This window comes from Terrapene carolina, unplaced genomic scaffold (genome assembly GCF_002925995.2).
Source record: "Terrapene carolina triunguis isolate 2854851 unplaced genomic scaffold, T_m_triunguis-2.0 Scaffold96, whole genome shotgun sequence".
Lineage (NCBI taxonomy): Eukaryota > Metazoa > Chordata > Testudines > Emydidae > Terrapene > Terrapene triunguis.
In genome coordinates, this window is record NW_020664447.1 from 41,551,396 (window position 1) to 41,564,861 (window position 13,466).

General features: G+C 44.1%; 1 protein-coding gene across 1 annotated transcript in view; it reads left to right on the forward strand.

Moving 5' to 3' along the window:
* LTK (leukocyte receptor tyrosine kinase) overlaps positions 1-13,466 on the forward strand; it is an 88,610-nt gene that overhangs the window by 25,995 nt on the left and 49,149 nt on the right. Inside the window, exons 7-10 of the mRNA XM_029911412.1 lie at positions 1,000-1,155; positions 2,289-2,389; positions 5,094-5,260; positions 12,400-12,494. Coding sequence (XP_029767272.1) covers positions 1,000-1,155; positions 2,289-2,389; positions 5,094-5,260; positions 12,400-12,494 — 519 coding nt within the window. The remainder of the gene's footprint in view (positions 1-999; positions 1,156-2,288; positions 2,390-5,093; positions 5,261-12,399; positions 12,495-13,466) is intronic.

The window sequence follows — 13,466 nt, forward strand, 5'->3', positions numbered from 1 at the left end:
TTTCTACCTATTCCGCCCATCAGGAAGAATAATAATTTAGAAAGTGAAATAGATTAATTAAATGGATTACACACAGAGATTACTTATATATTTTGTCTACCTAGTTTAACTGGGTACCTGAACCTGGGATATCCATACGGAATGCACTCCTGGGATGAGGAATATAGGACTTTCTATACAGGATCAAACCACTAGCCTACTAAGTCTGGTATCCTTCCTGGCGCAGTTCCTGCTACTTCAGAGGAAGGCAAAAGCTCTTCTTTTTACACCTGTCTCACTGGAGGGAGAAATCCCTTCCAGACCCTATCCCGAACGGCTGGAAGCACTGACCATCCTTAGAATCACCACAAATGTTATTGGTCAGAAAACTATCCTTTCAAGAATGCACATACAGTGTTTTACTCATGCACCATGGTAGAGAATTCCATAGGCTGACTATACGCCAACTGAGGAAGTGTCATTTTATTTGTTCTAAATTTACTCACAGTTACTATAATCAGCCATTGTACCATCTTTACATAGGACATGGGGACCCCTGGACTATCTGTTGGTATCCCATAAAGCAGTCACCAAACAGTTATCACATGATGGGTTCTCCGGAACTACTGTTTTCCATTGCACTTAGAATAAGAAATAAAAGCCGTATCTCTCATACTACTACGTGATGAGTATTGACTTTTTGATGGTGACTACTATACACGAAAATAAACTAATAAGCCATTTTGCCATTTCTAGGTAGAAGACTAATATGGAGTGTTGACCTGAAGAAGAGCTCTGTGTAATCTCAAAAGCTTGTCTCTTTCACCAGCAGAAGTTGGTCCAAAAAAATATATTACCTCACCCACCTTCTCTCTTGGTAGAAGACTATAGGATATTACCTTTGTAGCTCCCTAGGGAAACATAGTGAAAGTGACCATAGCTGACTTTACAGTTTTCTTGCTCTTTTGTTCCCTAATCAGATCTGTGTGAAATACCCCCATTTTTTCTAATCCTTTCCAGCAGACAGTCTCCCAGAAGGAGCACACTGTTCTTTTGAGCAGGGTTCCTGTGGCTGGATATTGAATGACACTGCGTCTCCCTCCTGGTCCATCAGGGGCTTTGAAGAAATGACACAAGAAGCTCCATTCATGGGATCTGCCTTGCTAGCCACCAGAGGTATGTTCCTCATGGCGCACTCTCTCTCTCTAGTCTCAAACATGTTTTTTGGGAAATGGTTTTAAAATTCTTTGGCCCACCTCACCAAATCACCTTTGTGTTCATCAGTGTTAGCTAGGACTGTGTTTAAACTGAGCCCATTGTGGTTTCAGTCCTGGTTCAAAGACCTATATAAAAAAGGTCCAAAAGAACATCCATCAGCTTGGAAGTAACACACAGGGAGGCTAGAGCCCTCTATGAACTAGGGCTAAAAACTAGCAAAGGTCAGCTACAAAAAAAAAACCCATCCTGGTTCAAGGTTCTCTGCCAAGATTAGGGGCGTTCGTGATATAGCATGTTTTTTCTCTTGCTTGCATGGATAGAAAGCGCTTGTGATAACACTGCTTATCCTCAAATACATTTGTTAGTCTCTAAGGTGCCACAAGTACTCCTGTTCTTTTTGCGGATACACACTAACACGGCTGCTACTCTGAAAACTGCCCTAGCTGTGGCTTAGAACCATGAGTTAGCACAATTCTTTTTATAAGATAGGCCCTAGGATTGCAGCTTCACTGCTCCTCTCTCTTAGTCCTTTTCTTTCTCCTGAGAACCTAGCTAGACCTTCCTTTCTGGGGACAAAGGACCAGAAAAAGGTAGTTCAATCCAAGTCACTCCCAGCAAGAATCACTGGAGAGAATGTGGTAGGAGTACTAGCTGTGGGGGAGCTCACTGTAAATTCCAGTTTTTGTGCCCACAGGCCAATGTATGGAAAGGTGTAGGACGGAGTGCTGTCTGAGGTGCACTCACTGATGGCCCAATGAAGGTCTTGCGATTTCAGCTCCCATGCTGCTAAAATCCATTTTTCCAGAGGTTTTCAGGGCACCAATGTATCTGAGTTTACCACCTCAGTGAGAGATCCATGCTGAAGCCCTAATGTAGCCTCTATCATGCCCTTCTGTCACAGAGGTTTCAGCACAAAGTCGTGAAATTATTTTACAAATGCATGAAAAAGAAAATGCCAGATTTTTTTTAAACAAGCTTCCTCTCTAATCAGCAGGCAGTGGTTATCCAGGACGCGAACATCCGTCAACAAAGATTTCTTGTTGACTGGATGAACTTACACCATTTTTTCTAATGAATTTTTCTGCTCACAGGGCACTTCCTGTACCTGCGAGCAGACAGCAATCAGACAGGTGATGTTGCGAGGGCTTACAGTGCCAGCCTGCCAGCCCGTCTTGCCAGTGGAGACTACCAGGTATTTTGCTCAGTTTTAGCATCCTTGTGGAGCAATCCTCAGTTTACAGGTCCCTTTTCCTGTATGATGGCTACCTTCCCTATCTCTCTGTATGGGAATTAGAGTGGCTGACCACACAGCCCACCTAGCCAAGCATCAGACCCCGAAGTGTGGGCATGCAGGTGCATCCCACCATGGGCAAGTGGCATCCCCAACCCAACCTCCAAAGAGAGGCCTCAGAAATCTGAAGTGTTTTGATTGTCAGGGAACCAGGCACAAGTGGGCAAACTGCCCAGGGCTCAGATGCCAGGGGCCTGGCAATGCACCATGGCTGGCTAACATACAGATCATCCAGCCTGAAGGGGGGGCGGGGGATCTGCTACTTGGCCACTGGAGGGAGTGAGTAACACAGCTAGCTCATTTGGGGCATATAGTGTACGTGTGGCTGAGCTCATGTCTCAGGCATTAGTACATATGTCTCGCTGTACCCTCATGGGAACAGAAATACGAGATTCCCAATGTACTACATGGCGAACAGGCGACTTCGATCACTCATGGAAGAGGTGAGTGTCTGTGAGAACACAAATGAACCTGTGTTGGGAGGAGGGAGGAATGCTGCTCAGTTCCCTACAGGTGGAGTGAGCCAGGCGTGCTCAAGTGCAGACACAAAGAAGTCAGATTCAGTTCCCTGCCTCCCCTTACCTTAGAAAGGGAGGTGTTACCACAGGGAACCCCAGCTCTTGACCCTCATGGAGATGGGGCAGAGAGAGGAAACAGTTCCTGAGGAGGGAAATGGTTTCCTCATATGCACACAGCCCACAGGTTGAAATCAAGACCCTGAGAAGGAATGCCAGAGCTGGGGAGCCCTGAATCCCTTCCCCACTTGACATGGGGTAACCAGAGCTCAGGAGTTACTGCTCGCTTAAGACCAGCTTCACAGGGGACTAGGTCTGTCTTGACCACCCAGCCTTTCAAGAGGGTGCTTCGTACACCACTCCAGTGGGAGAGAAACCCCAGCATATATTTTTGGTGGGTGGCACATTAAGGAAGGAAGAAGCACCCACTCCCTAGCTGATGAGAGGGAGGAGGAAGTGGCAGGTTCAAGTCTCAACTTCAAACCCAGAAGTTTTGGGGCAATGGGTGTGTGTGTGAACTCCATATGTATATCTGTCCAGTGTGCTCTGAAAGGGGAAGATATATGTGACAGATTTGGAACTGCTTTGTGATGTTTGATGAATACTATATGTTGGTTTGGTTATTGAGATATTTACTGTATGAACATATGGGATGGAGGAATTTGCCTTGACGTATATAGTATCTTTAATGAGACTTGGAAGGACCATGTTTCCCAAGGGAAGGGCTTTAATGCCAAATTTCTAAAATGGAGTCTGGCACCCATGTTATGATGTGGAGGTGATTTATGTCAAAGGGGATGCAAACATGATAGGAGATCCTCTATCTTGTGAGGAGATGTGAGGAGGTTCCTCAAGTACGCCTTCTCCATTCCCCTTCAAACTGTAAACTCCATATTGTTTTGGGAGCACCATTTTTTTATTGTAATCTTCCTTGTAACCTTCACTTTGCATTGTAACCTCCATCTTGGGTTAAGACATCCAGATGGTGTTGAAAACCAGTCAAATCCTGACAATCATTTGATGATTGCCTGTTCTGTTCATTCTGAAGCACCTGGCATTGGCCACTGTCGCAAGACAGGATACTGAGCTAGATGGACCTTTGGTCTGACCCAGTATGGCCGTTCTTATGTTCTTAAGAACAGTCTGTTCTGGATACTGGGTGCTTATGCCAGGGAGTTGGGACACTCAAGAGACTAGCAAGGAAAGAGCCATCAAGGGCTATCAATTCTGAATGAGTCTTCCCTAGTGAAACAATAGGTTTGTTGCCTACAGGGGCCATTGACTTTGAATTGACTCTAGCAGAAACCTGTCTCTGAGGAGGGGGTTGGAATCCCGCAGTCTAAGCACATGACTGGAAGAGCTGCAGTTGCCTGGCCTACCCACATGACTAAAGAGGAGAGCATTTATTTAAGGGAGCTGCTTCTCGAGGGGGGGCCATCCCATCGCTGCAGGCATGGGGAGCTATCTGGCCTAAGGACTCAGACCCAACCTAGCACTCAGTGTGGTGGTCAGCACATTGAGGGAGAATGCATTCGGGAGTTTGTTTCCCTAAGATCTGTAGTCCTAATGCTATTTAAGAGTAAAAGTGTCTGTGGTTAAGAAGTTCCTTTGTTAACCCTGTTTCCTTATCTTACTGCCACGTTGTCCCTGAGGGGTGTAATTGGGAAACCAGAGCTCCCATAGTGAGGTAGAGTCTGAGAGAACATCTCCAAGCAACTGGGGGCTTGGGAAGGCTGGGGCACTAGTTCTGGGCTCCAGGCAGCCAGACTGCGGGGTCCCATTGCCCTGGGAGGGTGTCAGACGTGGGGACTGCACCTGGGAGTGTGCTTGAGAGACTCAGAGCTAGAAACAGTGATCAGTCACTGCCCAGACACAGCAGGGCTTAGAAGCACATGGGATTCAGCAGCTGGATCCAAACACAACCATCTGGTACCCATCCAGGAGAGGGGCCAAGGCCAGGAGGTGACATGAACCATAAAGATTCCCATTTTAAAGGCTGGTTTGCATGGTTATTAAAGACAATCCGTCCTTTCAATTGCCACCCTCCTTTCACCACAGGATGCCATTATTTTCCTCTTATTTTATTACAGATCCAATTCTCCGTGCATATTTTTGGCAGTTACAATGGCACCATCTCGTTCTCTGTCCAGGAAGAGACAGGTGGAGTCAGTATCTCCCCTCTGGTGTGGGAAAGAACAGGGAGCTGGAGCGACCGCTGGTTTCTCATCACACTGCAAATGCCAGTGCTCCAGAACAGGTAAGAATGCCATTGGTTAACAAATTTGTTTGCTGGACTGTTGTGGAGCATGGCTTGCATTCTTGACTTCTTCCGGTGCCTCTCTTACAGTCACATACACTAGGGTTTTGTAGGTATGGCTGTTGGAATACATCCTCTTAAATCATTGCTCCCATGGATACAGACATTGCTATCGCCACCTGATGGTGACATATAGAACTGCCCCTTGTCCTTTTATAATACCAAAGAGGGGCAATGGATAAAATAACAAGGGGCCTGATCAAATGCCTATTGCAGTCAGCGGGATTCTTCCTGTTGATTTCAGAGAGCTTTGGATCAGGGCCTAGATTTACTGTTTGTTCAAGCTGAATTGTTGTTTTGTATTGGCTGCATTAGCCAGGCTGCATTATGGAACACTGTGTTAACTTTACAATTCGTTCTTATGACATGCAAAGTGTTGGGAAAAGGTAGGATTTTGACTGAGGGTGTGGTAAACAAAGTGATCCATAAAATGCTATTAATAAATTCTGGATTGTGAATAGCTGAATCAGTCACATAGGTATATGAATAAATATCATTAGATCATTAGAACATAATTCACCTCTATCTGTTCTGTGGATTCAGCACATCATTCAAATTACCCCATCTGTCTAACTGCTTGAATGGACTTTTATGTATCCACTGCTGTTTGAGATTAACTGAGACTGGATGCAAAATGAATATGTTGAGGAAAAGTCTGTTTTCTAAAATGGAAAATGTGGGACTCCTTACCTAGGAAGTTGTGAAGGCTAGGACTATAACAGCGTATAAAAGAGAACTGGATAAATTCATGGAGGTTAAGTCCATTAATGGCTATTAGCCACGATGGGTAAGGAATGGTGTCCCTAGACTCTACTTGTCAGAGGGTGGAGATGGATGGCAGGAGAGAGATCACTTGATCATTACCTGTTAGGTTCACTCCCTCTGGGGCACCTGGCCACTGTCAGTAGACAGGATACTGGGCTAGATGGACCTTTGGTCTGACCCAGTACGGCCGTTCTTATGTAAAATGAAAAATACCCAGATTTTCAAAAGGCCACACACATGCACATCTACTAATGCACAGCACACACCCCAAATTAGCTCAGCACAACACCCAATGGGCCAGCATGCATGTGTCAGTGATTTGCATGTGTATGGATGCTTGTGTGCAGCATCACTGTGTGCACGTGGATTGGAAACTTCAAGTGTCTAAAACAGGCATGTACAATAGTGCTTGTGTACATTTGTGTTCACCCTTTGTACAGATGGGGCTAATGTTTATTTGTTTTTCTGAATAGAGTCAAGTTTTAAAGTCTATAAAAACTCAAACCAAGTATTTTTTTAATCAGACTTTTCTCATCCCCCCTCCCAGCCTCAATCAATTTCAAACCAGGAGGAGTATATTGGCAGCTTATAGTTTTGCACAGAGAGAGTGGTTTTAAATTGCACTCTTCTGTTTTTGATTCTTCCTCAGCAGGGCTTCACCCAAATGACATTTTTGACAAAAAAAAATTAGCGTCCATTTTAATTATTAAACCTTATAATGAAAGGAAATATCCCATTTAATATTTACAACAACTAACGACTTTGAAATGTCATTGTCAAGAAAAAAGGGGACTCCATTTAACACAGAGACGGGTGCATGGATCCAGATCCAAACCTTCCCAGAGTTCAAGGGTGTTGGTATCTAGGGATTTTGGCTCAGCTTGAAATACAGACCAGTTACAAAGTTTGGAACAAGATCCAAATTCCAGTAAAATTCAGATCCAGGATTTTTGTTCAACTCCATCTCTAATTTAATATAGGAGCCTCAGGTTTTCCAACCCTTAGACCATAGTACACATCTTTGTCCCGAGTCAAATACTTAAATATAGGGTGGATCCTCATGCTGGCAATATGCCTAATGCTCGGGCATGATATTGAGGAGCAGTATGGAACCTTGTCAGTTTGCAGCTCTTTAGTTCTGATCATGTAAAAGTTTGTTAATGTAACCAATGAATTGGTTTAGAATTAAACATCTTGCAAGGAGCTCCTACTTGGCACTAATTGTTTGGAATCCCGGAAAGGAATTCCAAGGGCTGTCGAGATATAGTTAAGACCGTGTGTATTCTGCAACAAGCAGATCCTAACTTCTCTGCCCAGGGTCCTTGGTTTCTGCAACATGGCAGTGCTGAATTTTGAAGCAAAATAGACATTCTGGGGCAGCATGAGATACATGGGAAAATGCTCAGAAAATGAGGGAGATGTGGAATGATACATAATATTACACACAAAAAACCTCCTTAAATGAACATTATTAAGATTGCAAAGTCAAGAACTCAAAAGTTAAGAAATGCCACAATTAAGGTTGCCTGTGCAAACTTAATTTGCTCCCCTTGTGAGTATACATTATGATATAGTCTTTGATAACATGATTACATGCTATTTTTTCCATAGTACCCCTGCCTCATTTAGAGCACAGGATGGATGGTGCTCACTTAATGAGCAGCTATTCAATATGTTGTTTTATCCTCATTGTTCAATTTGTGGTGCCAGACTTTATTTACTGCACACCAGTCCAGCCTTGCTCTGAAGACAGAATTATTAACTAACTTATGCATTTCTGTGGCACTCACCACTGTAGTATCTGAGGGCTTCACAAACATTAATTTATCTTCACAACACCCTGTGAGGTGAGGGGGTGGTATTATTATCCCCATTTCACAGACGAGGCTCAGAGAGATTAAGGTCAAAATTATCCACTAATTTTCTGTGCCAAATCTGAGATGCCTATGGCCTGGTTTTTCAAGTACTTGGCATTATAAAGCACTTTAGATATTAAAAGCACAGCTCCAATGACTTCATTTGCAATTGTTAGTGCTCAGCACTTCTGCAAATCAGACCGTGGATATATCAAGTCGGGAACCTAGATGAGGAACACACAATTAGTGACCATATGTGAAAAGTTTGGTTCAAGTGACTTGCCCAACATCACATAGGAAAGTCTGTGGCATAGGCAGGGATAGAATCCAGTCCTCCAGAGCAGCATTCAACTGCCTTAACCATGAGCTCATCCTTTCTCTTCCTGCAATTCCTTGCCTCATTCACTACACCCCTTCCAACAAAGACATCAGGCATCCTACGGACAATGGCCTCCTTTACTACACAACTTTGACTCATCCCCAGTGTACAGTCCATCCTGTGCACAGATAAGGCAGGTATCCTGTGGAAATTATAGTATGTAAGCATGTAATTAGAGTGTTTTGTAACACAAAAGGGGGCCAAATTAAGGTTGCACAGGCAATGCCTTCATTCTGTCTTTTCCTACATTTTGAGTATTTGACTTTGCAACCTTGTTAATGTTGTTTAAGGTAGTGTCTCATGTAATTACTAGGTTTTTAAAAAAGCAAACTGAAAAAACAGATATTCCATCATATTGACATCCACAAGGGTCATCAGCAAGGTTGGAACCTTTATATCCACTGCACAGACCTCTGCTACTTAAACTAAGGGAATAACTGATAACAGTAGTAGGTTGTCATCCTCTGTGTGGACCATACTAGTAGGGGATGGGACATGTTACTAGTGGGTTTCAAATATATTTGCTGACAACAGAGCTATGATAAGACTCAGGAATCTTGGGTTTCATTCCAGGCTCTGGAGGGGAATGTGCTCTAGTGGACAATGACCTTTTTGCCTGTTCCCCCCCAAGCCTGACTCCTTCTGCCCATCCCCTACAATCTGTCCTTGTCCCATTCCTTTTCCCCCCATACTCTTGGCTCCTTATCCCAGTTCCATTCTCTTCACTTCCACTCCCTAGGTTTCTCATCCCAGTCTCATCCTCCAATATCAGTGTTCCCCTGGCTCCTTATCCCACTCTTTCCTTCGCCAGTCCCAGTTCTCCCCCAACATGCTAGGTTCTTAGAATCATAGGACTAGAACGGACCTGGAGAGGTCATCTAGTCCAGTCCCCTGCACTCATGGCAGGACTAAGTATTATCTAGACCATCCCTGACAGGTGTTTGTCTAATCTGCTATTAAAAATCTCCAATGATAGAGATTCCACTACCTCCCTAGGCAGTTTATTCCAGTGCTTAACCAGCCTGACAGTTAGGAAGTTTTTCCTAATGTCCAACCTAAACCTCCCTTGCTACAATTTCAGCCCATTGCTTCTTGTCTTATCTTCAGAGGTTAAGAAAAACAATTTTTCTCCCTCTTCCTTGTAACAGCCTTTTAAGTACTTGAAAACTGTTCAGAATTCTGCAGCAAGGACCCTTTGAGACACAACAATATTGGATTCTGCATTAAAGTGGAAAGATGGCAGCATCCAGAAATTCATCAAAAAGCAATTCACAGACAGATCTACTTCTCCTCCCCCACCTCCACTTCCCTGCCCCACTAGTTCTCAGTCTCACTCTCACTGTCCAACCAGCCCCAGTCTCCCACCCACAGCTCCATGGTTGATCTCAGTCCTGTCTCACTGGCTTCTAATCCATTCCGAAACCCTAGTTTCCTTTCCTGGCTTCCTGTCCTAGTCTCCTTGCCCGGCCTGTCCCAGTTTCTCCCAACTCCCAGTTTCCCTCTCCCTCCATGTCAGTCTCCAGCCCCAGTCTTCCCCACCCCAAATTCCATGTCCCAATCTACTCCCTTCACCCCACAGATCTGTACCTTGTCCCCTCTGCATTTGAATCAGGCCATTTTCTCTTCCATCTTCTTATTTGCATGTATAGCACAGGAAAGACAGACTCCTTGCTGTCAGCTGAGGTGCGTGCACCTGGCTCAACTCATAGTAGCTTATAGCAGCAATTACAGGGAAAAGCCTGCTCATCCCCGGGCTGGTGCATGCCAAATATAGTTGAAATCTTTGGAGATTTTAGCTGTTAAACTTTAAGAAGTCTCTCCTGACCACATGCAAATTGCAGTTTTTGAAACCTTATAATTTGGCCAAATTTGAGCAGATTTTCACAGGGATGGCAAAAAGCACATCCTTGATACGAAGGACACTCTCCTGCCAAGCATGGGGGTTCTAGAGGGTGTCTTCAGAACTTTTTAACACGGGCAAGACAATGTATTTTTCCTCAGCCTCATTCTCAGAAATGACTGAGCCATTTTGGCTGAAGTTTAATAATAATGATATCAAAAATAATAATGATCAATGATCAGCCTGAGGTAGACACCCTGCATAGGAAATTTCAGCCCAAGTGGCTAAAATTTGGTAAAGTTATAAACAACTAAAAGCAGGGGCTTATAAAGGCAACCTTAATAATAAGTGCTGCTACCAGCCCCATCTAGACCAACATGATAGGTAGTGTTGTTCATTGTAATTAAATAGAAATCTCTGTCTGTGAATTGCTTTTTGATGCATTTCTGGCTGCTGCCATCTTTCCACTTTAATGCAGGATCCATTATTGTTGTGTCTCAAAGGGTCCTTGCTGTGGAATTCTGGGCCAATATGCCATGCTCCTTCTGTCTTCTGCAGGGAGACCTCTAGCCTCCTCCCTCTGCTGTTGGGTAGAGTTCCTGGCTCCCAGGAGGGGGAATAGCCATGGGTATGGGTAGAGTAGGAGAAGACAGGAAACAGGAAGGAGCAGTGTGAATAGAGACCAGATAATCAAGCCTGTGAGGAGTGAAAGCAGGTAAAAAGGCAGAAGCTGGTGGAGGCCAGGAGGAAGGAGTACTAGGTAGTTGAGGGCAGGCTATGTGGAGCATGTAAGTAGTTCTTGGCAAGTTCAGCTTCCTGGTTGATTATTTCTTACCTTGAATGGGGAGAGGAGGATGACAGCCTAGAAGGTTCAGTGCTCAATGTCTTGATCAGAAGCTTCACTATCTATAAAGCTCCTTCTGGTTCTCATAACTATGCTGCACACCCACTAAAACCAGCTAGAAATCCTGCTTCTGTGGGGAGAGATGGGCAGACAGAAAACAAGAGAGGGAGGCAAGGAGCCCCAAAAGTCTTGGATTGCAATAGAGTCAGCAAAACTGCCCTAATGAGCAGGAGCATTGTGTTTACAAGGAGGGTTTCTGCAGCAACTGGCTCAAATGGCAAATTCCTCTGCTGATTCTCTGGCTCCAGGGCTGTGAAATTTGACAGGGCCCTGAGTTTATAGTACACTGATGCTGCACCAGCATTGTTCTTCTTGTATAGGTCTAGCTCCTGTAGTTGTGAATTTTTTCACTTAAACATAATGGACCAGATCCTCAACTAGTATAAAGCAGGGTAGACCTAAGGATTTCAGTGGAGCTCCACCACATTACATCATCTGTGATCTGGGCCAATGTTTGGCAGATATATATATTTTAAATTGCCTCTCATTTAGAACAAGACTGTTCCCAAACTGTACAGTTAATATATTTAAACAGCATGCTCTGCATGTCAGTGCTCCCTCTCCCATAAATCATGATGGAGTTTCGCCAGTGGCAGTTCTCCCCATGTGTTTTAAATGAGATCCAAATGTATTTAGATGTCAGACATCTATTTATTTATGATGGTAAATCAAAAACAGTTCAGCTTCATCCATTAGGAAGGGACCCTACAGCATATTTTTCCCCCTACTGAATTCAGAGTGTGTGACGTGATGTCTTCATGCACACATTGTCTTCCTGGCATCTGCTGAGCAAGCCTAAGAAGGGCAAGACACCAGCAAAGTAAATATGCTGGGGAGCTACTGCTAAACTTCTCAAGGGCCAGTCCCTCATCTGGTGTAAATTGGTGTAGCTCTTTTGATTAACCTCATTTACACTGTCTGAGGATCTGGCCCAGGGTTTGTCTCTTGTTTTGTAAATACTGGGGAAATCCTTGGGGTTTTGTTTTTGGGTTTAGTTTTTGCCTTTTGTGCATGGATATTTTCCTTTTGTCTTGTGGTGACTGAAATGGGGCAGTTTACTGGTCCCCTTCCCCCCCTCCCCCACACACACACTCGCTCTCGCTCTGTAGGTTGCATACTGCTTAGCATCCCATGAACTGTTGCACTGACGAAACTAGGGTGGGTTCTTAACAACTTATGAAGTGTGGACAGGTGGTTTGTGGCAGCTCCTTGTGACTGCTTATCAGGGCTTCTCCTGAAGAAATACTCTGACTCAATGTTATCATTATGGGATTGCTGTTTTGGGAGTTTATTTCTCTCTCTCTCTCTCTCTGAAAGTTTTGTCTTGTTCCAAAGGTTTCACCTGCAGCTTCTAGCAACCTGGGGTTGGAATTCCCAAGCTGACATTGCGATGGACAATATTACTTTTGGAGTGAGCTGCTTCCCTGATGGTGAGTCACAAAGCATTCTGAGCCTCTCAGAGAATTTATATAGGATAATCAGCATACCAAAGATCCAGGACGCACAAGTTATGGTTTCCCTATAGAAGGGACTCGGATTATCTATGCTACATCTTATTGTGCTGTAGTATTTGGACATAGTGACTCTCAGCTCCTTCCCTACGGAAGATTTCCTTCATTTACACAATTTTCCAGTGTATCTCTGCCTTCTTAATGCTCTTTCTTTTCCCTAACCTGCAATTTCCCAGATCACATGTTTTGGGACCTTTGCCAATCTCAACTGGAAGTACTGGCCTTGCAATCAGCTCACAGGTAGAAAGATCATATTGCACTGCTCTTTAGTGACCCCTTTTGACCTACTTGCTCTGGAAATTGATAGACTTCAGAGTCACATCTACTCTGAATCAACTGGTGGTAAGGTCACCATAATGTATCACCTTTGAGGGCGAGGGTAGGAAAGGAGGAAAATAACGGGACCTTGAGAAATCCTTTCCTTCCCCTAGTACAAATGCTTTCTTTCTCTGACAAAAAGGCTAAGATTATGACTACCGATACAATAAGTTTACTCCTCCCAGCTAGGAGAGGCTTCACATGTCACTGGTGGATGGGTAGTATGCAAGCAATCAAGCAAGGAAAACCACAAATACATGTAACTTATCACAATGTATTCTACCTAGAAATCCAACCAAATGCCTGGAAACACAGGAAGCCACCCTCATTGGCCTCAGGAATGAAGTGGCCCCTAAGTGCCAGTGGAATCTGATGGGGCTCACACATTAGGATGTTGGGTAGAATGCGCAGAGGAGTTAATTTGCAATCTGCAGAGCTGGTATGTGGAAGGAGGGCAAGGATCACTAGCACTTGGAAACATCAGCAGCTGACTTTAGTTTTTAAACGCTGAAAAAACTAGCAGCTTTGTGAAAGAAACAGAAAATAAGGAAAATACATAGTTCCTTTTCTAAA